The sequence below is a fragment of the Mixophyes fleayi genome, chromosome 3 (assembly GCF_038048845.1).
Source record: "Mixophyes fleayi isolate aMixFle1 chromosome 3, aMixFle1.hap1, whole genome shotgun sequence".
Taxonomy (NCBI): Eukaryota; Metazoa; Chordata; class Amphibia; order Anura; family Limnodynastidae; genus Mixophyes; species Mixophyes fleayi.
The window spans coordinates 29,466,034-29,491,770 of record NC_134404.1 but is presented as its reverse complement, the minus strand read 5'-3'; the positions used below and the strand labels follow the sequence as shown (position 1 = coordinate 29,491,770).

At 42.0% G+C, this 25,737-nt stretch overlaps 1 protein-coding gene across 2 annotated transcripts in view; it reads right to left on the bottom strand.

Annotated features, from left to right (window-relative positions):
• The window catches only part of LOC142143438 (cytochrome P450 2K4-like), a 181,540-nt gene that overhangs the window by 101,859 nt on the left and 53,944 nt on the right, over positions 1–25,737 (bottom strand). The window contains exons 9-10 of one of the 2 annotated variants that reach the window (XM_075201279.1): positions 22,325–22,466; positions 13,099–13,312 (exon numbers count right to left, since the gene is read on the bottom strand). The exons of the other annotated variant lie outside the window; for it this stretch is intronic. Of the exons in view, the coding sequence (XP_075057380.1) occupies positions 13,134–13,312; positions 22,325–22,466 (321 nt within the window). The 3' untranslated portion in view covers positions 13,099–13,133. Of the gene's footprint in view, positions 1–13,098; positions 13,313–22,324; positions 22,467–25,737 lie in introns of those variants that run through there. 2 annotated transcript variants of the gene reach the window in all.

The following is a 25,737-nucleotide window of genomic DNA, read 5'->3' as shown; positions in this document are numbered from 1 at the left end:
GTTCTGTGATAGGTCTGAGATGTAATTTTTTAATTAAAGACTATGCTGTGTCGGTCATAACTATCATTCGGCATCTACATCTGTCCTGTACCTGGTGTAATAGAAGCGGCTATAAACAGGCATACATACGATAAACACAGGATTTGAAATAGATGCATCTGTGTGAACATGTCATTTCTGTACATGGTCTTCCCTCCTCCGTTTCTCCTTTCAAGTTGTAAGGGGTCATGTCAGATTCATGCGGATATGAGTTACGAGCAATAACATTCAGATGTATAAGTTTGGCTTCTGGGTACGCGCCATTCGAAATTACGCAAGACATGCTACGCAAATGGTCATGTATTCAGACCCAGTGTAGATCGGAAGTAATTTCTGCAATGCAAAATATCACAGCTGTTACGGCCTCAAACATGAACTCCTAGAACCTTTTGCAGCCGCCTTTCCCAAAGAGCTAGTATTGCTCACAAGTACTCAGATACCCCTAGGTCTTAACTCGTAGGCAGTAAGAATTTGTGTTTAGAGACTGTTGTGCAGGAGGTAGGAGGAGTACCGGCTATCGTGTAACAAAATTGCAAGAAAATTGCATCAATATACATCCTCTCACTTGTTTCAAAATATCTTCCAACTCGACACCTCCGATCTGCACAAGATCTGCGTTTCTCTTCCACTCTCATCACTTCCTCCCATTCCCGGTAACAGGACTTTCTTTGGGCTGCTCCCACTTTATGGAATTCCCTCCCTCGCACAGTAAAAGTTTCCTCTAGTCTTCAAACCTTTAAGCGTTCTCTGAAAACCCACCTCTTCATACAAGCTTATAATATTCCTCAACCACCCTCTTAATCTCCCTAGGTTACCCTATTACCACCCTCTACACAGCTAACACAAGACAACAACCCTCTCACCAACACAGTTGTGTGACTGAGCACACTGTCCACTAAATACTTTGTAACCTTTGCATTCTAGCTGTACAAATATACAATATGATGTAGCACTTACCCTTGTGCATCAAACCATTGTCCCAAAGATGGTAAGCTTGCGAGTAGGGCACACTTACCTCTACGTATGTATGTATGTATTACCCAGTATTGTTTTATTACTATTTGTTACCAATTGTAGCAGAATCTGCTGACGCTATATAAATAAATGTTGATGATGATGATGATTGTAGCGACTTGTTACAGCTGCACAGAGCATACCCAAGCGGTGCTTTTAATTTTGATTTGGGCAGGTGTGTCAGGGTGTTATGCCAAAACACATGAGTTTACAGAGCGCAGTATTGGCATTTGTAGAAGAACAGATGTATGCATGAGCCAATGGCTAAAGCCAATCAGAGGGAGGGTTTCCTTTTAAAGTACAGAGTAAGCTAGATTTCACTTTGGAAGTGAGATTACTGAAATTAAATAAAGGGTGGAAACAGTATAAAGTTTTAGGAGAATTTCTCTCTGCAAAAAATGTCAACGAATTGCTGTTCTCCACTATTCAGTTGCATGTTTTTTCTGCAAGTGACTGTCAGTTACCTCCCACAGATGTTGCCAACTCATGAATCTATGAAAGGATGGAAAGATAATAATTTGATCTGCAATGCACAGTAAGCATGTGCTGCTAATTGTTCATTCGACTGACATGTACAGTCAAGGCCAAAAGTTTTCAGAATGACACAAATATTATTTTTCACAAAGTCTGCTGCCTCTGTTTTTATGATGGCAATTTGCCTATACTCCAGAATGTCATGAAGCGTGATCAGATGAATTGCAATTAATTTCAAAGTCCCTCTTTGCTATGACAATGAACTAAATCCCTAAAAAAAACATTTTCAGTGCTTTTCTGCCCTGCCACAAAAGGACCAGTTGACATCAAGTCAGTGATTCTCTCGTTAACACAGGTGACAGTGTTGACGAGGACAAGGCTTGAAATCACTCTGTCATGCTGATTGAGTTAGAATAACAGACTGGAAGCGTTAAAAGGAAGGTGTTTTTTGAGATAATTGTTCTTCCTATGTTAACCATGGTAACCTGCAAGGAAACACATGCAGTCATCAATGCTTTATACAAAAAGGGCTTCACAGGCAAGGATATTGCTGCTAATAAGATTGCGCCTAAAACAACCATTTATCGGATCATCAAGAACTTCAAAGAGAGAGGTTCAATAGTTGTGAAGAGGGCCTCATGGCGCCCAAGAATCTCCAGCAAGCGCCAGAACCATCTCCTAAAGTTGATTTAGCGGTGGGATCGGGGCACCACCAGTACAGAGCTTGCTCGGTAATGGCAGCAGGCAGGTGTGAGTGCATCTGCATGCACAGTGAATTGAAGAATTTTGGAGGATAGCCTGGTGTCAAGAAGGCCAGCAAAGAAGCTACTTCTTTCCAGGAAAAACATCAGGGACAGACTAGTATTCTGCAAAAGTTACAGGGATTGGACTGCTGAGTGTCACGGTTGGCTTACAGGAAATTTATCCATAGGCTCTGCTGAACATGGGCACCCACGGGCACCGAGTCTATCAGACAGGTGGTTTCCACCAGGAACCCCCGTAAGGAGGTATGGTCTTGGCTGCACCAAGTCTGCAGGTCGCGGTTCCGTGAGTGAGCATACAGCAGAACGATGTGGGGGAGCCAGGTGAAGTGGATGGAGACGATGGAGTCCACAGATGAGTGGTATAAATACAGGCACAACAATAATATAGGCTCCTGGTCAGCAGCCAATGAGTCACTAGAAGAATAGGTGCTCTGTGGTATACAACGAGAGGACAGAGGCTGTCACTATGAAGTACTCTGGAGATGGTAATGGAAGTACTGGAGCAGCAAGAATTCAACACAGCCAGAGGCTGAAGGCTGACTGGAGTGGTGGAGGTAACTCGTAATAACAGCTGATGAGTACTAGATGAAATAGCAGCTCTGAACGGTAGTGATGAGAGAACTGGAGCTGTCAAAATAGAGTACACTGGAGGTGGTAATAGAGATACTGGAACAGCGATAGTTCAACACGGCTGCAGGCTGAGAGCAAACTGGAGTTGTGGAGGTAACCCGTGGTAACAGCTCATGAGACACAGATGTAGTAACGGCTCTGAGTGGTAGTGATGTGAGAACTGAAGCTGTCACGATGAAGAACACTGGAGATGGTAATAGAGGTACTGGAGCAGCGATAGTTCAACATGGCCAGAGACTGAGAGCAGACTGGAGTAGCGGAGGTAACCCGTGGTAATATCTGATGAGTCACAGATGTAGTAGCGGCTCTGAGTGGTAGTGATGAGAGAACTGAAGCTGTCACGATGATGTACACTGGAGACGGTAATAGAGGTACTGGAGCAGCGATAGTTCAACACAGCCAGAGACTGAGAGCAGCCTGAAGTAGCGGAGGTAACCCGTGGTAACAGCTGATGAGTCACAGATGTAGTAGCGGCTCTGAGTGGTAGAGATGAGAGAACCGGAGCTGTCACAATTAAGTACACTGGAGATGGTAAGTGAGGTACTGGAGCAGCGAAGGTTCAACACGGCCAGAGACTGAGAGCAGGCTGGAGTAGCAGAGGTAACTCGTGATAGCAGCTGAGGAGTCACAGGTGTAATAGTGGCTCTGAGTGGTAGCGATGAGAGAACCAGAGCTGTCACGATAAAGTACACTTGAGATGGTAATGGAGGTACTGGAGCAGCGATAGTTCAACACGGTCAGAGACTGAGAGCAGACTGGAGTAGCGGAGGTAACCCGTGGTAACAGCTGATGAGTCACAGATGTAGTAGCGGCTCTGAGTGGTTGTGATGTGAGAACTGAAGCTGTCACGATGAAGTACACTGGAGATGGTAATAGAGGTACTGGAACAGCGAGGGTTTAGCACAGACCAGGAACTGAGAGCAGACTGAAACACAGGCAAACCACAAGGAGCCAAAGGCTGCAGGAAGTGAGCTTGAAGAACAGGCATCAGACAGGTGAATCCAGGAGGTTTAAATAGTGTTCCAGAAGTGCTTAGCCAATGAAAAAGAAGGAGGAGGTCCTGAAGTGCAGTAGGCTTGCACCTGCACAGATCTGAATATAGCTGAATGAATGAACTGGAGAATGTCTGATGCTGGGACATGGCAGTTTCCAGATGAATGGACTGCAGGTAACGAGACAGGTATTATCTGTGGGACCGAAGCGTTACACTGAGGACTGGGGTAAAATAATTTTCTCTCATGAATCCCCTCTCAGATTGTTTGGGGCATCTAGAAAAGCGCTTGTCCGGAGAAGGAAAGTTCTGTGTCATGTGTCAGTCCTGTGTCATGCAAACAGTAAAGCATCATGAGACCATTCATGTGTGGGGTTGCTTCTCAACCAAGGGAGTGGGCTCACTCTTAATTTTGCCTAAGAACACAGCCATGAATAAAGAATGGTACCAAAACATCCTCAAAGAACAACTTATCTCAACCATCCAAGAACAGTTTGGTGACGAACAATGCCTTTTCCAGCATGATGGAGCACCTTGACATAAGGCAAAAGTGATAACTAAGTGGCTCGGGGATCAAAACATCGAAATTTTGGGTCCAGGGCCAGGAAACTCCCCAGACATTAATCCCATTGAGAACTTGTAGTAAATCCTCAAGAGGCAGCACGGTGGCTTAGTGTTAGCACTTCTGCCTCACAGCACTGTGGTCATGAGTTTCATTCCCGACCATGGCCTTATTTGTGTGTAGTTTGTATGTTCTCCCCGTGTTTGCGTGGGTTTCCTCCGGGCACTCCAGTTTCCTCCCACAATCCAAAAACATACTGGTAGGTTAATTTGCTGCTATCAAATTGACCCTAGTTTGTGTCTGTGTGTGTGTTAGGTAATTTTTTTGGAGGTGAGGGATCCATATTTAGAGCCAGAATTTAATGCATGAGAAGGTACAGACGATTCATGACCTTGGTGAGCACTTTCTTTTACACTGAGCATTCTAGTATAAGCAGTAGCAGGACCATTGCTTGGAAAAAGTGTCCATTGCCTGTTTCTTTCATTGCCACTGTAATCTCTCTTGGGGCAGGGACTGATGTGAGTGTGTTCTCTGTATAGAGCTGTGGAATTAGTGGTGCTATATAAATAAATGATGAAGATGATGATGATGAAGAGGTGGGTGAACAAACAAAAACCCACAAATTCTGACAAATTCCAAGCATTGATTAGGAAGGAATGGGCAGCAATCAGTATGTGGCTCAAAAGTTAATTGACAGCATGCAAGGGCGAATTGCAGAGATCTTCAAAAAGAAGGGTCAACACTGCAAATATTGACTCTGCATAAACTTAATGTAATTGTCAATAAAACCTTTGACACTTATGAAATGCTTGTAATTTTACTTCAGTATACCATAGCAACATCTCACAAAAAGGTCTAAAAACACTGAAGCAGCAAACTTTGTGGAAACCATTACTTGTGTTACTCTCAAAACTATTGATCATTACTGTATACTGTGCTTCTGTCAAGAAAAATGTATTTAATAATAAGCTTGACGTGATGTGATATTTCCTTAAAGTGAAAAAAGATGAAAACAAGATTTAATTTTATATTTAATAAAGTAGGGAATTATGTTCTGAGATGTTTTTAATTCAATTAAAGTTTATTTAAAATTGTGTGTATTGCTTATTTATTTACTCTTTTACTGATGTTAGTACCGATAACATCATAAACTATATGGAGCACATGATGATTGCCATTCAGAAAGCACACATGTGCACAGTTTTGTCAAATAAGCACCACCTGCCGTTTGAAACCTGTATTACATGATTTTTCTTCTTGGGAAAACCTCCTGATTGAACTTTGGAAATGACATGCCTACATGGTCTGATTTCCTACTTCAACTTATTGCACGAGAAAAGCTACAGATGACTTCATATATGTCATCTGGGTTGGGGTAGAACATTTTCCACATACAAGAGGTCTCATCTTTTGGCTCAGCATATCTCGCAACGTGCTTATAAAGAGCTTGTGTGGTACTGTTTACTGCATTATTGCTTCAACACAATCAATATTATCTTTTTCAAGTTGAATCATGCATTATCGTCATCCTCATTATCATCATCTCCACCATCATCCTCCCTGAAACTCTAGTAAAGTAGTAAATTAGAATGTAGACTCCTCAATTTGTATTTCTAAATCATGATTAATCATCTTCACATTTCAAAATGGTGAACAAATTGGGAAAGAGGGTACAAGCTGTTCTATAGTGTCGAGCTCTGAATTGTCAGACGGACAGTTCATGGACACTCTTAGACTCTCATCAGAATTCTATGAAGGCTCAATTGGTTCTTCTTCATCCTCAGTGTGCTTTTTCTGTTTTGGAGGTGAGGGATCCATATTTAGAGCCAGAAATTAATGCATGAGAAGGTACAGAAGATTCATGACCTTGGTGAGCACTTGCTTTTGCACTGAGCATTCTGGTATAAGCAGTAGCAGGACCATTGCTTGTAAAAAGTGTCCATGGCCTGATTTTTTCATTGCCACTGCAGTTGTATTGGATGTTGATTATCATGTTTTGTTTAATTAATAAAATCATCACAACTATTATTATTATCACTATTGTTTTCGGAGGTATCATCAAGCATTTTTGGAACACCATGTCTAAGGCTTTCTTCTTACAATTTTACATTTTACAATAGAAGCAGCACTACTGCCATAGCTAATACTAAGGTGCTCTTGTTCAATTGACTAATCCATGACAACACCAGTAAAACTATGTACTGCAGTCTCACTATAAAAATGGCTTCATTTACTCATTTTTAGCACTCTGTCTATATGTTGTTCTTCCATCCAACTGACTCTCAATCTGTGACATCTGTCACACAATACTGCTTAGATAAAATTGACATGTTTACAACACAAAGTATGTAATCGTCACTCACAGCAGCTCATTTAAATATCCTGTGTTGCATCAAGAAGTCTAGTTTTGGCAGATGGCATCAATATAAGGTGTATATCAGTGTCTAGGCATGTTTAGCTGGGAACACTACAATATTTTCAGATCCTCATGTGCTTTGGCTTTGCATCTGGATTTCATTAAAAAATGTGAAAACAGGTAAAACCATGTATTTTTTAGCTGTTTTTTTTCCTACATTAGTATTTATATAATTAACATTCATTTACAATCTATTTTTTAATGACCACCTTACAACTGTCAACATTTTCACAAATATGAATCAAAGGCTGCAGTGAGCTGGGTAGCTACAAATGGTGTCAGAGCAGTGGAACAAATACAGTTTAATAAAATATTTGAACCCTATGAAATAGAGTAGCAGAGCACTAGCTGATAGGACTGTCATTTTAGAAAAGAAGATTGACCAAGGTGAGCCTCACCCAGAAATGAAATTGTAGGAGAAAGATTAGGGTGTCAGGAACCCCTCTAGCCGATACTGCACAACCCGGAGTCTGCTCTGCCAGTCAGGTGTTCACTGGAGCCCCTAGTGGTGGGGACAGACTTGGCCGCAGACTGACAGAGGGTCATGAAGTGCGTACCGGCTGGGGAGAACTCAGGAAAGCGGAGTGAGGTCCAAGCACGGGTCAAGGGCTGGCAGCAGACAGCAAATCCAATAAACCAAGCCGAGGTCAGGGGTCACTTGCTAGGAAGAATCGTCAGAAAACACGCCAGGAGTCGAGGTCACGAGCAAATCAGCATAAACGAAGGTATAAGCCAAACGGTCAGGGGCACAGGCAAAAGACAAATCCAGAGGACAGGCAGGGGTCATACACGGTAATCAGAGATCCAAAAGGCTTAACACCAGGAAAATAGCAGCAGGCAGCAACACAGTGAACTAGAAGCTATAACTGGCAGGGAGGCTAAGTCCTCTCTGCCTTATATACAGAGACTCTCCAATCAGAGCTTAGCTCTGTAATTGCGCACTTGCTCACCTGATAATTGATAAATTAGCCCGCAGGCTTGCCATACTGTTGCGCACACGCCCGGCTGCCCCGTAATGCTGGGACGTGGCGCTGACCTGAAAAGCGTCCGACCGCTGCTACGGCAACGGTTGGCTGGCCCCCAGAAGTGACGTCCCGGTCATCATAGCAACGGCTGGGACGCGGGTAGCAGAGTCGCGACAGCTGGGCACCGCCGCGGCTTGTAACATAGGGTTGCAATATTTTCAGCATTAGATAGTATGTGTGACACAATGTAGAGAGTCAGTAATAAAAGCTAATTAGATGGATAGCAGCATCAATAGAAATTATAGACAAGTAGGTGAAAGTGGGATGCACTCAGGAGTTAAGGGGTGAGAGAAAAACCACCAACCTATTTGTAATTCTCAACATAAGATAGCATGTGTGACACAACTTGAAGATAAACCTCATTCACCTCATTCTGCTCTGCCCTCTCCCTGGCTAAACAATCCTTCTTTAAGTCCCTGATTTCCTCTCAGTCCTCCAATCCCCGCTGCCTCTTTGCCACATTCAACTCCCTCCTCTCTCCCCCCCTCCTGTCCCGCCTTCCCTCTCTGCTTCCGACTTCGCCACTTTTTTCTCCTTCAAAATTGAGACCATCCGACTAAACATCTCTTCCTCCCATCCCTCTCCCGTCCCCCTCATCCCTTCTTTCTCCGACAACCTACTCTGGTGCTCCTTCTGCCCCACTTCGGGTGAAGAAGTTCACTCCCTCATTCTTTCCTCTCCACCCTCGACCTGTCCTCTCGACCCTATCCCCTCTCACCTCCTTCGCTCTCTCTTTCCCACTGCCTGCTCTTACCTTGCACACCTTTTCAACCTATTACTTTCCTCTGGTGTAGTTCCCTCTTCATTTAAACATGCTTCTATCTCTCCTATCCTCAAAAAACCTAATCTTGACCCCCACCTCTCTTCCTAACTATCGCCCTATCTCACTTCTACCCTTTGCCTCCAAATTATTTGAGTGGGTTGTCTATAACCACCTCACTAGACACCTCCTGGACAATTCCCTCCTCGACCCTCTCCAATCCAGTTACCGCCCCCTCCACTCCACTGAAACTGCCCTGGCCAAAGTTACTAATTGCCTACTTTCAGCCAAATCCAAGGGTCACTTCTCCCTGCTCATCCTCCTTGACACCGTGGACCACCCCCTCCTGCTACAAACACTTCTCTCTCTTGGCCTCTCTGGATCTGTCCTTGCCTGGTTCAACTCATACCTCGCTAACCGCTCCTTCTCTGTATCCACGTCTGGCTCCTCCTCCACCCCCTTCCCTCTCCCTGTTGGTGTCTCTCAGGGCTCTGTTTTTGGCCCTCTACTCTTCTCGCTTTACACCTCCTCCCTGGGGGCTCTCATCTCCTCCTTCGGTCTTCAGTATCACCTTTATGCTGACGACATCCAACTCTACATCTCCTCGCCTGATCTCTCCTCCACCCTCCTCTCTCGTGTATCCAAATGCCTCTCTGCCATTTCCTCCTGGATGTCCTCGCGCTTTCTCAAAATAAACATCTCCAAAATTGAACTCATTGTCTTTCCTCCCCCTAGACTCCCCTCCCACCACAGCCTCTCTATCACTGTTAACAATACCACCATCTCCTCTGTCACCCAACTCCGCTGCCTGGGCGTTACCCTCGACTCCTCTCTCTTCTTCGCCTCCCACATTCAATCCCTTGCCCAAGCCTGTCGCTTCCAGCTACGCAACATTGCCCGCATCCGGCCCTTCCTCTCCCAAGATGCCACCAAAACTATCATCCACGCATTCGTCATCTCCCGCTTTGATTACTGCAACCTCATTCTTACCGGCCTTCCCCATTCCTATCTTGCCCCCCTCCGCTCTATACTCAACGCGGCTGCAAGACTCTTCTTCCTTTCTCGCCACTCCTCGTCTGCCTCCCCTCTCTGGCTTGCCCTACACTGGCTCCCCATTCCTTACAGAATCCTTTTCAAACTCCTGACCGTCACTTACAAGGCTCTATCCCAGTCTACTGCCTCCTATATCTCTAACCTCCTCACCATTCACACCCCTGCCCGCTCCCTGCGCTCGGCCAATGACCGTCGCCTCTTCTCCACTCTGATCACCTCTTCCCACTCCAGAATTTAAGACTTCTCCCGTGCTGCCCCCTTAACTGGAACGACCTAGCTCACTCCGTCCGTCTTTCTCCCAATCTGTCCTCCTTCAAGAGGGCACTGAAAACGTACCTGTTCCTAAAGGGCTATCAACCTTCCACCTAACCCCTCATCTCCTCCGCCTGTTCTCCCTTCTCTCCTCCCAGCCCCCCTGTTCTTTCCCCACTTACTTCAACTTGCTCCCTTTGTGCCTGAGTTCTGTCTAACCTCCCTGAGGATGTAAGCTCATTTGAGCAGGGCCCTCTTCCCTTTGTTCTCCATACCTGTTCTTCTGCTCCGTCTTTACTTCATTAGCCTGCCTGAAATCTCTGAAGTTTTGGTATTTTATGTTTATTGCTTGTAATGTTTCACCTTGTTTAGTCTACTGTTTGTGCTGTGTACGTTGCTGCGAAACTCTTGCGGCGCCTAATAAATAAAGGATAATAATAATAATAATAATAAACCTAGGTGGCCTGAACCCAGAAGTAAAGTGGTTAATATTTTAAATGTTAGACAGAATGTGTGACACATTGTAGAAAGGTAATAAAATAATCTCATTAGAAGGCAAAGAAGCGGCATCAATAGACATTTAATAAAAGTGTTAGGAGCAGCAGGTCATTTCTGTTTTCTTTTTGGCTGCTGCAGTGTTGATGTCAGCCTGGGTGTGATCACATGAAATCCATTTACCTGAAGATTAATCTGACACCTGCCCTGATTTCACTGAACCACTGTCGGTTATAGCGTTCACACACTTGCTTCTCTATGCTCCTGTTCCTGTGTATATTCTGTTTTTTGTCTGATACCAAGTTTTGAAATCTGCCTGTGACCTGACCACCCCTGATTGCTGCCTGGCTTAACCTTATTGCTTGTGACCTTCATTACGTCTATTGCTGAATGGATGTCCCTTTTTTCCTGGTGTTTAATTCTGCCTATCATCTGTGATACCAATTCCTAGCCACAGGACGAAGGTGCCTGCTATCTGCTCCATTTGACCTTCCTCTGTCAGCTGTGTTTCACTATCCAGATTTATGGTTCGATCTTGCCTTTGCACATTCCCTTGCACTGTGTGTTGCTCTCCAGTGCCATCCCCACACAGTCCACAACTGGCATTACATCAATCATCTACTCTACACTGCTAAGTTGTTATACTGATGGAGGTTGGTACTACATCCTACTGCAACTCGGTACATCTACTTAATCTGGTTCAGGTGAATGGTGTTTCCCTGTTGCCATAGAGATCTCTGCATAGCATCCCACTACAAAGTCCTCTGTGGTGCCCATCTACCATAATTAAGTTAGCACTACTTGAGATGAAGTCCTGGTGACAACAAAGTACTGGTGAACATTTCTTGTTCCACGGGAACGGGTGCTGCTAAAGGTGAAGCTCTCATCTACAACTGGTTCTGATAACTTAACTGTTAGGTTGAGTCTTGACAAAAAGAAGAAATGCTGCTGCTGATGACAATACATCTACTCAGTGGACTGTCATGGTCATGTAGTCTTTTGCTTGACCAATTCCACTTGACCACATATCCGTAGCTAAATTGATAGTCAGTACAATGGCATTTTCTAAGTACTGAGTGACTTTTTGTGTAACCAGGCGGCACAGCTGAAGAATTGCTGTTCAGGAGAAATAGAATCAAATTTGAGTTTCGGTGGCATAGGCACATGACCTCAACTAATCTGGTAAAACCGATGCATTGATGGTGGAAACTGAATGCACATCCAATGCTAACATAACTGTCAAGCTTTAGTGATCTGCTGTGCAACAGGACGCTGACTGTCATACTTGGTTCCTCTTGCTTCACAGACAATTGTTATTTAAAACTATGCTTACACTTCTTGGTACTCTTCTGTATTGAAGTTTCACTCCCAGCAGTAGCAGCCTTAGTACACATGGTTGCATCTTGGGAATCATGGATTACATTAGGGGAGTCAGTTTGCATTTAAAAATTGGATGCTGAACTGCATACTAATAATGATGAGGTTGATGATGAAGGTGTTGATAGTGCAGATTGCATGAGGTGTCTAGCCATTCTGCTGCTAGCTGATGCTGGGCTGCTTGTTACTATACATGAGTTTCCACCCTTTGATAAACTACTTTAATAAACTTGCTGAAAATTACATAACAGGAAGGAGGTGCCTAGATGATCAACGTCCCTACCTATACTTACTGTGGCATCACAAAGACTACAGATGCCTTGATGAATATTGTCTGGGTTGTGATAAAAATATTTACACACTCAAGAGGTGCATTTTTTGGTCTTGTGTTCAGGCATGACAATGCACTTATTATGGGTAAGAGTTGGCACTACTGGTTGCTGCCTTACTTGGAAACAATCCACATCATCCACCTCATTATCTTGTTCAAGTACAATACATTCAGATCCACAACTGTCCCCCTCATCCTCTAACACATTAATAAGTTCCAAAGTAGCATCTTCAATTTCTTTGTCTAAATCATCATCATTACTACTCACCCTCACATTTCCAAATGGTTGAGAAATTGTGGAAGGAGTCTTCTCTATAATTACAGTGTCAGAATCTGACATTTCAGACTCACATATAGCACTCATGGACAACCTTAGACTTTACTCAGGATTCTGTGAATGCCCAATTTGTTCTTCAGCCTCACTGTTCTTTTCATGCACTGATATGACTGTTTTGGAGGTGACATACCAACACTAAGAGTGAGAAGGTGATACATGGGAAGTTACAGAAGATGTATGACTGTGTTGGGCACTTTCTTTGCAATGGGCATTCTAGTATGTGTAACAGCAGTAGCAGGGCCACGAATAGCAAAAAAGTGGGCATGTCTTTTCTTACCAATGCAGGTGGTGTATGAAATGCTACTTTTTATTTGTCTACTAATTAGTTCAGATGGCACTGATACTGCCCCCAACACAATTGATTTTAGATTAGAACACTGGATTTTAAAAGCAAGAAAAAATACTTTTTGTTCACTCCTAATTAGTTTCTAATATAATTTTACTACAGTAGACACTGATTTCTCCGAACAGCTAATCTCTCTATCTACAGTATATAAGCTTAATGCAATACACCGTGAATAAACCACTTCTGTCACACTCTATACAAGTCTATACAATGTTGATGTTTGCCCAATATTTGGATTGTACTTATTTATTTGGCTTATTACATAGACTAGAAACGAGGTGTAGCAGACAATGTATAAGGCACCGGGGAGTGGATAAACCCAACTTTGGGGCTAAGATCTAAATCACCTCTGGGAGGTGGATGAAATGTGAATTTTTGCATTAGTCTTGTGAAAATCAGGAAGAGCTCTAATTTAGCCAACTGCTGCCCAGTGCAACTTCTTCTACCTAAGAAAATGATATAAAAAAAAAGATTGCAATAGATTAGAAGAATTCATAGGAACACAATGTCAACAGTATCACATCTTAGTTGAGTATCTATCTTGCGTTCATTAATCAAGCGTTATTGTACTATCTACAATTCCATCCAATTATCTATAGGGTTGCTAAATCCACTCTGTAATTACCTAAACCAAATATAGGCAATCTGTGTCCATTTAGTTCTTGAGGAATTCGTAGTCCTAGCATGTCATGGCTTGGATTTGGACTTCTAGTTCCACAACAGCTGAATGGCTACATGTTACTACATCTGGTTAAGGCAGGACATACTGGGACTTTTATTTTCACAGCAATAGGGGGTCCATACCTTCTTTTAATCTATGATAGTAGGAAACGACAATAGAACAATCTGCAATGGAGAAGTTTAACCATAATGCAAAGGATAGATTATCAATTGATAGCTCTTCACCTGAGCATGAATAATAAATGCAATTCTGGAACACTGTAAGAATTAATTTTGCATTACATTGTTCAATCTATAGTAGGAAATGTAACAAATTAGAGATTATCTCAAGAGATGCAATTTCCCTACGCTTTCAGAACTCGATAAGGAGATGCTAGACCGACTTTTCACTATACAGGAACTAAAAGAAGCCATTGCTTCCACACCAACTGGTAAAAGTCCAGGGCCAGATGGATTCACTATTAGCTACTATAAGATGTTCGGCCAGGTGTTAAAGTCATTAAGTTAAGTCAGGCTTCTCCTGACAGTTTCCCGAAGCACACATTACAATTATCCCTAAAGATGGAAAAGACCCCTCCCTGTGCTCCAGTTATCCTCCGATATCCCTATTAAAGGTAGATTTTGTGAAAATGACGGCAAACCACCTGATGTTAGGAACAGCAGGTAACTGCTGTTTTGTTTTAGGCTGCTGCAGTGTTGTTTTAGCCTGAGTGTGATCACCTGAACTCCTCTCACCTGCAGCTCTATCTGACACCTGCCCTGATTGGCAACTACTGGCTCATATACATGTCAGCTTCACTCTGCCTTTGCTGGTTATAGCGTTCACATGCTTTCTTCTCCGTGCTCCTAGTTCTGTGATTTTTCTGCCAGTTTCCTGATTGATACCCGTTATGATCTCTGCCTGGATACCGACCTTGCTTGTTACCCTGACCTCTGCCTGAGTACTGACCTTGCTTGTTTGCTCGTGATCTTTACCTCTGCCTGAATAATGACTTTGCTTGTTTGCTCGTGGCCCTGACCACTGCCTGGATTCTGACTCTGCCTTTTCATCTAAGAGATCTACTCCCTGTAGCAGGATTGTGGTGCCAGCTATTCGCTCCATCAGACTCACCTGTGTCTGCAGTGTTTCACAGTACAGATTTACTGCTCCATCTTGCTCCAGTATTTTCCCTGACTCTGTGCTGCTCTCTAGCTCCATCTCACACAGGCCTCAGCTGGTACCACACCATCCTCTACTCAACACTGCCAATTTGTAATACGGGTGGAGGTTGGTACTGCATCCTGTTACTGCTTTATTCGATCCAGGAGTATCTCTGCTCAGCATCCCACTGTCTAGTCCTCTGTGGTGCCTACCTACCGGAGTTGAGTTATCACTACTCGAGAATAAGTCCTGGGGACAACCGAGTACATGTGAACATATCTGGTTCTTTGGGAAAAGGGGTTGCTATCGGTGAAGCTCTCGTCAACAACAGGTTCTGATAACTCAACTTATATAGTGATTCGTGACACCTAAAAACCCTCCTACCGGACCTAATACATAGCGACCAAGTAGGTTTTGTCCCAGGCTGTGAGGCACGAGATAACACCACCAAGATTATTGACTTGATGCACCACATAAAAGGAGGTCATTCTCTTACCCTATTGTTATCCACTGACACTGAGAAAGTCTTTGACAGGGTGGACTGGCAATTCCTACAAGGCGTGCTGAAGCACATAGGACTGAGTCCAATTTGTCTTCATAGAATCCTTTCCCTCTAAAAAAAAAAAACAACTGCGCGTATTAAGATTAATGGCTCTCTCTCTGACCCATTTTCCATTTACAATGGCACAGGTCAGGGATGCCCATTGTCCTCGTTTATTTTTGTCCTATATATGGAGGCACTTGTCCGGTCGATTAGAAAAAATCCTGATATTTCTGGGGTAAGGGTGGGGACAGAGCCCAAATTGTCACTCATCGCAGATGACCTATTAGCAAAAATAACCAACGCCTTAATCTCACTACCCAATTTAATGCTTGAATATGAAAGGTTTGGGACACTGTCCAATTTTAAAATCAACTAAACCTGAACCTCTCCATCCCACCGCTCATTGCGGAAGGTCTTAAAAACTCATTCCCCTTCACCTGGCATCCCTCTCAAATTAAATACCTGGGGGTACTGCTATCAGAAGACTCTCCATTTTATACAAAATTAATTTTGTCCCATTGATCCCCAAATTTTGAGCAGACTTTGGCCGCTGGCATTCTCTGGGCTTCTCATGGCTAGGGAGGATAAATATTATCAAAATGAATATTGTTCCAAAGATCTTATACCTTCTCCAAACCCTCCCAATACATATTTCTCCCCGATCCTTCTTAGATCTACAAAGAATGATACGCAAATTTGTTTGGGCTGGTAAGCCACCTAGGTTTTGTCATGACATTTTATATAGGCGGAAGACTCAGGGGGGCTTTCAGCTCCCTCACTTTGCTAAATATTATCAGATGGTACTTCTAAACATCGTGATGGAGTGGACTAGAACGACACCCTTTAAGCAGTGGATTCATATTGAAGAACATGCAATGGGGGTCTCCACAATTATATTTCCCTGGTTTGCCAAACTCGCACACACTTCACATCCCACAGTTGGGCCCACTCTTCAGTGTTAGGCCAGACTCCGAACTTTAAAATTTATATCATACCCACTATCGCCTCGTACTCCCCTGACTTGCCTATACTGACTTCACACTCAGACTTACACCAGGGGCTTTTGGATCTTCGTACACAGACAAGATGCTTTGGAATGGACAGCTTGTGGTTAATGGCCGAGTACATGCCTTCTCTCTCTTACAGGACAGACTAGGCCTATCTGTTTTAGAGTTTTGATCGTACCTGCAAATTAGACACTATATACAATCGAGAGATGTTATGGAGGGCTTTGAGGAGTTGTGCTGCATCTCCACCGAACCCAAACATACCATCTCAAAGATATACCAAATACTCATTGTTAACTTATACTCCAAATTACCTGTTTATGCCAGTACTTGGGACAGAGAATTGTGGAGAGAAACCTCTGAATAATTTTGGGCTAAAACTTTACAATACATGATGGCAAGCTCCTCTAGCCTCTCTGTGGTGGAAACGCAATACAAGGTCCTCTCCCATTGGTACAGATGCCCTTCTCAACTTAGCAAAATGCTCCCGAATTATCTCGCGGTCGTGTTAGAGATGTGGTTCTGGACCAGGAACCACCTTCCACATTTTGTGACATTTTGTAGTAAGGTGAAAACTGTTACAGAGAAGATTTTAGGCACCTCGACTCCAGATGGACCAGACTTCTGGTTATTTAGTATCTCAAATATACCAATTTCTCAATACAAAAAATCCTTAATTCGACATCTATGTAATGCCGCCTTAGCAGTTGTCCAAGTCCACTGGTGGTCTCCTGTACTGCCTGACATATGGGAGTGGTTTAGACGGATATACTTCTCCATCCAAAAGGGGGTCACTGAAGACACGGCAATATGGCTATGATGGCTTGAATTGAAAGAATCCACGTCTTACCGCTCTCTTATCGACTCGGGTTAACTATTCTCAGTTGAGATCTGAATGTTGATAGATGCTTATCCGAGAGGTCACGTTACATGTAAACCCTGTGGACACTCTCTCTTTTATCTGGGCTTTATACACCTCAAGGAGTTACCCCCTCCCCTATCCACTCTTACCTCCCTTCTCTTTAACTTTTCTTTGTCTTCTGTTATGTCTGTCATTACATCTTTATATAATTGTTCTGTATTGCATATTCGTAAAAAATGAAGTTATTTTACTGTGGCTTAGATTATGAATCTTATCTGTGACTCTAAGTTTGAAACATGCCTTACTTGTTACATGTACTTCATGTTTGTACAAATTTTGAAGATTTAATAAAATCAAATTACACAAAATTAAAGTAAACCTTCTGTGATGTGATCTGACTCCTAGTTTCGAATAAGGTTACACTGTAAAAAGTGGCCAACCCCTTTAAGGTTTATTACTTAATAGTTAGTTTATAAGTGAAATGTTATTAGTTTCCTATATTATTTCATGTACTAATGAAGCAGTATTTATTAGACTGAAAATGCATTTATAAGATTTGACAAGCAGATACATTTCTGTCACAGTTTTTAAAATATAACTTACAACAAATAGAACCATCAATTTCAGCATTTATTTGCAGAATCTGATAAATGTATATGGGTCCGATAATCAGCTGAACCCATAGGATCATTTCCAGTGAGATGTCGATTAGGATAAAAAATACATTCAATACATTACAGTGACCACTAATCCACCTGCTGGAGAGAATCTGAGTATTTGCCAAGGCTTATTTAAATGACAAAACCATATTTGATAAGACCTGAGATGACCACATGCAAAATGTGGTGCTGGTGAAGGGAAAATCCAAGAGGCATGGCTAAGTATATAAAAATGTCAAAAAATGTCTGATGGCAAAGTAAGAACTACATTACCTAGGGCAATGTGTGGAAAGAATGGGTTAGACCAGAACAAGAGAAGGTAGAAGCATTCTGGCCCTGGCCCTGGCTAATGACACAGAGACAGGTATTAGCATTCTTAGAGACTGCAAGATACTAGAGATGATTTGTTCCTGATATTAGCACTGTAGTAAAGCTCTTGATAGATCTCTATAATAAACAGCACCCCAAAGTAGTGGAGTGGACACCCACTTGTGAGTTGACATTACAAATGTTGAAAAGGGCCCTGGCACGTGATCCAGTATTGGGGGTGTAAAAGTATAATAAGGAATGTACAAACTGATGCATCCAAGTACAGCCTTGGAGCAGTACTCATCCAGGAGGGTTTTGACAGACAGAGGCACTCAGATCGTGTTGAACCGAGAAGCGGCTTATGCCACTATTGAAAAGGAGGGTTTGAAAACTGTTTGAGCTATGAATAAACTTGAGCCGTAATTGTATGGCTAGATTTTCACAGTGGTTACTGAACACAACCATTTAAAATGGATACAGCACATCTGGGGAATTTTGCAGGTAATTAGATAAAGGAATTGAGTTAATTGAGCCTCTAAATACCATTACTATTAAGATTCTACTTGTTCCTCTGAGACATTTTTCACTAGATTTCTGTGCTACTGTGCCAAACTAATTGAAACACATACTTTAATCCTTAGGCTGTCCTACATTGCACCCAACTCCCTGAGTAAGTGGTCTGCCAGCAGGATGTAGTCTGCATTCATAATGTCAACATTAAAAATGTCTACACCATAATGACAAAATGTCTACACTGCTATAATGTCGACTACCAAAATGCGTACATGTTTATAATGTCTACACATTTGAAATGTACCATAATTTACACATGCAAAATGTCAACATCTAAAACGTTGACACAACATTGTCGACGCGACCATAATGTCTACACATTTAAAATATCGACATACATAATATCAATACACGCAAATTCTCAGTCATAATGTCTACACTGTTGTAACCAATAAATAACTGCTTAACCAACCCTAGTGCTGCCAGTCTTTTGCCGGGGGGGGGCGAAAAGCGGCTGTTTTACTATTACCAGCACTAGGCCTGAGCTGGTGGCGCTTTTAGTGTCAGTACAGTCATATATATATATATAGACACTAAGAGCTCATTTGCGCCTGGTGCTCTTAGGAGCTACTATTGCGTTGTGTATGAGTTTTCATTTTGCTAAGCCAAGGATTTATTACAGGGGAAAAGGATGCCTGGATCTAGGTGAGAAATAAAGAGGGTGAAAGAGGGATTTTCAGGAGAGAGGGGGATTATTTCAGATAAAATACATTTTATATTGTGTCTGTTTTGTTTACATTTTCCTTGGTGTACTACAGGTCCCAGCAGGCCCTGGGTGTCAGAGCTTACAGGTGCTTGTAGTACTACAAGCATCAGCATGCCCAAACACTTAATGGCAGCCTGGGCATGCTGGAACCCCTAGTAAACCCGGAACAAAATGGATTTATACTTTTAATAAATTAAAATTACCCCACACCCACCGCCCCAGGGGTGTGAGAAGAGCCCTAGTGCTCTCAGCACGGGGCTAGTTAAACCTAAGGATTTCACCATCCCGTCGCAAGACAGATACACACTCCCCGCCCCTACTTACCCCACATCTTCATATCCATCATTCGCCATCCTTATTAATTGTATCAGTTTATCCGCACACATATTTTACAATAACAGCCAATCCCTCGTATATTCCTTCAACCTCTTTTTAAACATATCCAGCCAGAAGTACATCTATTCTTTTTAATGTGTATCATATTTCATTCACTCAGTTTTAACCACTCCCCCATATTCCCGGCCTATCAACTTTCAATCCCCCGCCCCCCCCCATCCAATCAGGCTATCGCAATCCCCTTAAATACCGGCCCACCATATCCATACGGTCACTCCTTGAGAAAGTCCATAGGACGAAACGCGTCGGAGCCCGACACTCCTGCATAAACTCCATTGTATACCTGCTTGTCATCCAGTACTCTCGATGTAAGTGCTATATTACCGTTGTAATAAACTGCCTTGAGATACTTCACCATATAGTCTTTTCATTTCCACCCACGCCACGATCCACGCATGCGCGATTGGTAGCGTAACATAGGACCCGGGTCATCACCCGCAACGTCATCATGAAGCGCTTGTTCGCTCACTACACTGACCTACTCTTTGGCGTGCTTAGCAACCATCGCACTTCCCACAGCGGAACACTATCAATGCATTCAACGGATCGCAGACACACACCAACGGCCAGGAATCCTGACAACATATCAACTACACACATGCGCGCTTCCTAGCGCCACAAGGTAATTACATAATCACGTCATCCATTGTGATTCCTGACATCAGACCATCTGCACTCATGCGCGCTTCCTAGCGCCACAAGGTAATTGCATTACCTCCTCATTTATGGTATTGAACCACCCATAGGCGCACAATCGCCACAGATATCGCCATCCAGCTGCACTCTACGTACCACTCAGACTGTCATTCTTGAAACCAATTTTTGTTATTGTTCATCTCTTCTGACAATACTGTGCATCCACATATTATTGTATTGATTATTGTATAGGTTTTTGTCCCATGCTCATGCATATCTCCACAGCACCTTATCATAGTGCTATATACCCCCACTGTTTGCTTAAGACATACTCCACTCACCCTCAGGCTCTACTACACCCCATTACTGATATCAGTATTTGAGCGCATCTAGACCATCCTTTTTCAATTAGGAACATGTAGACATCTTGTTGGTCAACATTATAACAGTGTAGAAATTATGATATAGTGTCAATAAAGGTGTACAATATATATATATATATACATATATATATAATATAAATGTCTAGTGGCGCGTGTGTGTGTGTGTGTGTGTGTGTGTGTGTGTGTGTGTGTAAAAAATAAAACCAAGCTGCAGTGCCACCTGCTGGGCGGAGTTATACACTGACCTACTAAATTCTTAGTGTGTGTGGAAAAAAAAATTCAGAAAGGGCTGAAATTTGGTATACTAAGATGTTTTTAATTTGTTAATTTAATTTGTTAATTGTTAAAAGTGTTTACAAAGATTTAAAAAATATATATATATTTCTTGAAGGAGAAGTGACAGTTGGGAGTGGTTGGTGGTTGACAGGGGTGACAGTGGGGAGTGGTTGGTGGTTGCCGGGGGTGACAGAGTGAGAGAAGTGTGATACTCAGGACCGCTGAGCGAGATCCCTGTGTCTGGATAGACATCTGGACAGATGTGGCGATGAAAATGAAGGATGAGGTGATGGAGAAGAATGATGAGCTGGTGACATGTGGACAAAACCACGTTAAAAAAGGGCGCTGACGTCGGGAAGAAACGCTCTTCCCCTGAGGAGGCCTGGGCTATGGCCCAAATGCATGACAAGAACCTTTTTAACACCTTAAGTAGCTTGATTTGACTAGAATGCATGAGTATCATGCACGGGTTAACTTGTATGTATGTATGTATGTATATATATATATATATATATATAATATATATATATATCTCTTGTGACAAGAGCCCCCTACTGCAGGAGCACACGCGAACAACGTCTTCCTTTTTATGTGGCTTTATTGGCAGGATGATAATATTTTGATACCGTATACTTTCACAGCAATTATGGAGACCCTAAACGCTTGCTATACATAGACCAGCTCTCTGTCCAGATTAGCCAGGTAGCCCAGAGTAAATCTCCCTGAATAATGAGACAAGCAGGGTTTTATACCTGACACTCCTCCCACAGGCCTAGCTTGATGGACAGGTGACTCACCCACCTTCTCTTTAAAAGGAAACGCCCAGCCCTGCCTCTGTTTAGATTATCAGACCCACCCTGTCTGTTTGCTGAAAGGAAGCAGCTTTTAAATCATGTAAGTAAACCAATTTTAAACTACACATATGTTTTTACCTGGTTTAATCTCCACCTAGGTACATAACTGTGCCAATGTTTTACTCTCCTTCCCTGCTTTCTCTGCATATTGCCAGCTAAATGCCTCCTTTTGTTACAATATATATATATATATATATATTCCTTCTATTGAACACTAGTTTATAAAAATTGGCTTAGCATGTGTTGATGTTTATCTAATCTGCCATTTTCCCTCACTGGCATACATTTTAACTTACATTATTAAGTCATGACTTACAATGGTGTCACTTGTTTTAGAACATGACTGCCAGCTAGATTACTTTGAAGTCATCTTTCATTCATGTTTGGGCTGAGTATTTCCTTGGAAAATGTCTGTTGTGTTGCATACATACCTGCAGAAAACGGAATATATGCTTTATTCATTACAAAATTTCCTTCCGAGTCAAGAAAATGCTGAGGGTAAAACTCCTCTGGTTTTTCAAAATAGTCTTTATCTTGCAATACAGTTGACAGTAGTGGAAGAAGGAAAGTTCCCTGAAAAACACAATTCACATTTGAATGAAATTCCTATAGCATGAAATCAAATCTACCCTTAAAAGGTAAAAGGTAACAGTCATCCAAATATCAACTCTTGTTCCATGCAATGTCACTCAATGTCTATTTCAATAAAATAATATAACTATCATCAGATATACAGATGAGTATAGTAATATAGAAATTTAAACATGCTTTCAATAAACCCATGTCTATCCTGGCAATACATCATACACAAAAACAAAAATGCAAATAAATAGATTACATGAGTCAATTAGTCCTAAACTGACAGTCTATGTTTCTAGGATTGGATGAGATTATCTTTTTTTTCTTTTTCTTTCTTGCCTTTTTTCAGTTATTAGGCTACGAAGACAAACTGTGGAATGAGGGAAAATACTTCTTTAACCAAATGGATTACTTTTTTAATTAAAACTGTTTTATTGAATATAAGCAATAAAAGGAATAAACAACAAGAAACAGATACAGACTTTTTGGCATTTTCCAAAATATTAAAGTACTGGCTTAAGTACTAGGCATGGCCTGGGTTTAAATCTTCACTTTATTAAGTTATCAGTGAGTAGGATATAACTGTTAACCTTTTAAAAATAATTAGCAGTTTAACAGCTTTTCTAACACACCCATTAAGTGGCTGCCGAGTGTAATTTTGCTTTTTATATTAAATGTCATCCAAATCCATCCAGTGGAAGGCCCAAAACAGTCTCCCCGGGTTAAAGTTCTGCCCAGCGTACACCAACGGGAGGTCCGACTGGGACCCCAACCCCCTAAAACCTGGCCAGGATCCAACTGGACTTCCTCGCCTTGGATTTATCTCAATCGGTGCAGGGGTGTCTGTATGCAGACTCAGAATAGGCTCCTCAGGTCAAAGTTCTGTCCAGCATACACCAACAGACGATCTGACCAAGACCCTATCCCCCCTAAAACCTGTGCAGAATCCAACTGGACCACCTCATCTTGGCTTCATTTCAATCGGTGTCCTAATGCAGGCTTAGAACCGGCTCCCTGGGTCAAAGATCTGCCTAACGCACACCAACTATAGGTCCGACAGGACCCTAACCCCCCTAAAACCTGGTTAGGATCCAACTATACCACCTCGCGTTGCTTTCATCCCAATCAGTGCAGAGTGTCCAAATGCAGCCTCAGATCAGGCTCTTGGGTCAAAGTTCTGCCCAGCGCACATCAATGGAAGGCCTGACTGGGACCCTAACCCCCCCTAACACCTGGTCAGGATCAAACTGGATCACCTCACATTTGTTTCATCCCAATCGATGCAGGGGTGCCTAAATTCATAGTCAGACAGGCAAACAAACAGACCAATGATTTTTAAATATAAGATATTATAAAATGTAGAAATAATAAGACAAACAGGTAAATCTTAAAAGAAAATTGGAAGAGGAAGGCAAATAAAGGAGGAGAAAAGATTAGGAGGGGTATGGTGGCATAGCTGGTTTGAATTAGATGGAAGCGTTCAAATAGTCCAAGCACACACAAACAAAAATAGGTCAGCTCAAAGAGTGGAAGTCCTCACATTAGTTGCATAGGCTCTCATATCACGAGAACTCTTCTTTAAATTTATGAAATTCACTTATTGTGAGGGGGTGCTCAACCAACTAGTAATACTAAATACAAAAGAATATGATATTTATAAGAATACCCCATCAGGGTTGGTATAAGCAAGCACTCCTGTTCCAATAAAATAATTGCTTATTATTTTTTGTATTCTATAGATTTCTAGAATAACAATTACAGTTACTGTAATCGCTAATCAATAAATGTTAATCTCTATGCAAAAGTTTTTTTCTTCACAGGTCTCCAGCTACAGAGGCAATCCAGATTGAATTTTTCCAACTTCCAATGAATAGAAGTTCGCAATATGTTTTGGTCCACAGCCACAACAAACATAAGTAGAAACTAATAAAGGATTTAAATAATGTAGACTCCACTGAGTAATGACTATTGTGTATTTGGAGAAAAAAGGAGAAATAGACTAACATAGTTAAATATAAACTAGTGGTTCAGTTTGTTGTTTGTTTTTAAATGTCAAAATTTTATATTAGATGGTTTGAAAGAAAGTAAAGCAATGTAATGTCAAATTATCGTAGACAAAAGGGTTTTATTTTTATCCTCATAATAGTTTTGAGTCTATTTTTTATTTTTACCCTTATAATAGTTTTGAGTCTATCAGTGTTATATAGACATTCACTGCCCTTATTTACTGTACTATAATTGTCATATACTGTTAATACCTCTTTGTACCGTGGGTATGGTAATGCATTGATGGGAATTCAATGTTTGTACATAAATGAAAAAGCCTTAAGACTTTATGAGCTGTTATCTGTACTCCTGCATTAGCACATCTGGATGATAGCAAGCCATTTATACCCTCCTCTGAGCAGAACCAAATGTTTAACCAATTTTAAGCTGAAGTAACTTCAGCGCCAACAATGACTTTGCCAGATTATGACAAGACTTTCACATTATTTTGTCATGAAGTCAGTGCACATGCACAAGGGGTACTGACACAGATACATGGTCGCAAGCGAAGGTCACTTGCATACTACTCTGCACAATTAGACCCAGTTATATGAGCAGCACCTATTTGTGTGAAAAGCAATAGCTGCAGTTGCTTTAGTGTGTGAAAAGAGTATAGATATTGTGCTAGGACACCCAGTTACCTCAATGGTCCTGCACGCCGTGACAGAAATTTTAAACCAAGCACAACCAAATTGTACAACAATTTTGTCACCGGCCAGACTTACTAAATCTGAAGTAAAATTATTTTTGCATGTTTCAAAAGATGGGAGGACACACGTCGGAGTTCCCCTAGTGGGAAAATCCCAGTTTGAAAAAGAAGAAAAAAAATATGCACACAATTTTTTTCTGAATATGATTGTGCAGAACTAATGAGACAAGAATCTTTGGCACACTACCATATAGATGATGTTTCTTATACAGGGTGTGCTGTAACCACACACACAGGAAGAGTGATTCAACAGACTCTACCGAGTCATGTCAGCACAAGAAGCTGAACTGAAGTCCCTGACACGTGCATGCATATATACAAATGGACAAAGAGTAAACATTTACACTGATTCAAGTTATGCGTTTGTAAGTGTGCATGATTATGGCCCTATTTAGAAAAGTAGGGACTTTATGGGTTCAGAAAATAAACCATCATCATCATTTATTTATATAGCGCCACTAATTCTGCAGCGCTGTACAGAGAACTCATTCACATCAGTCCCTGCCCCAT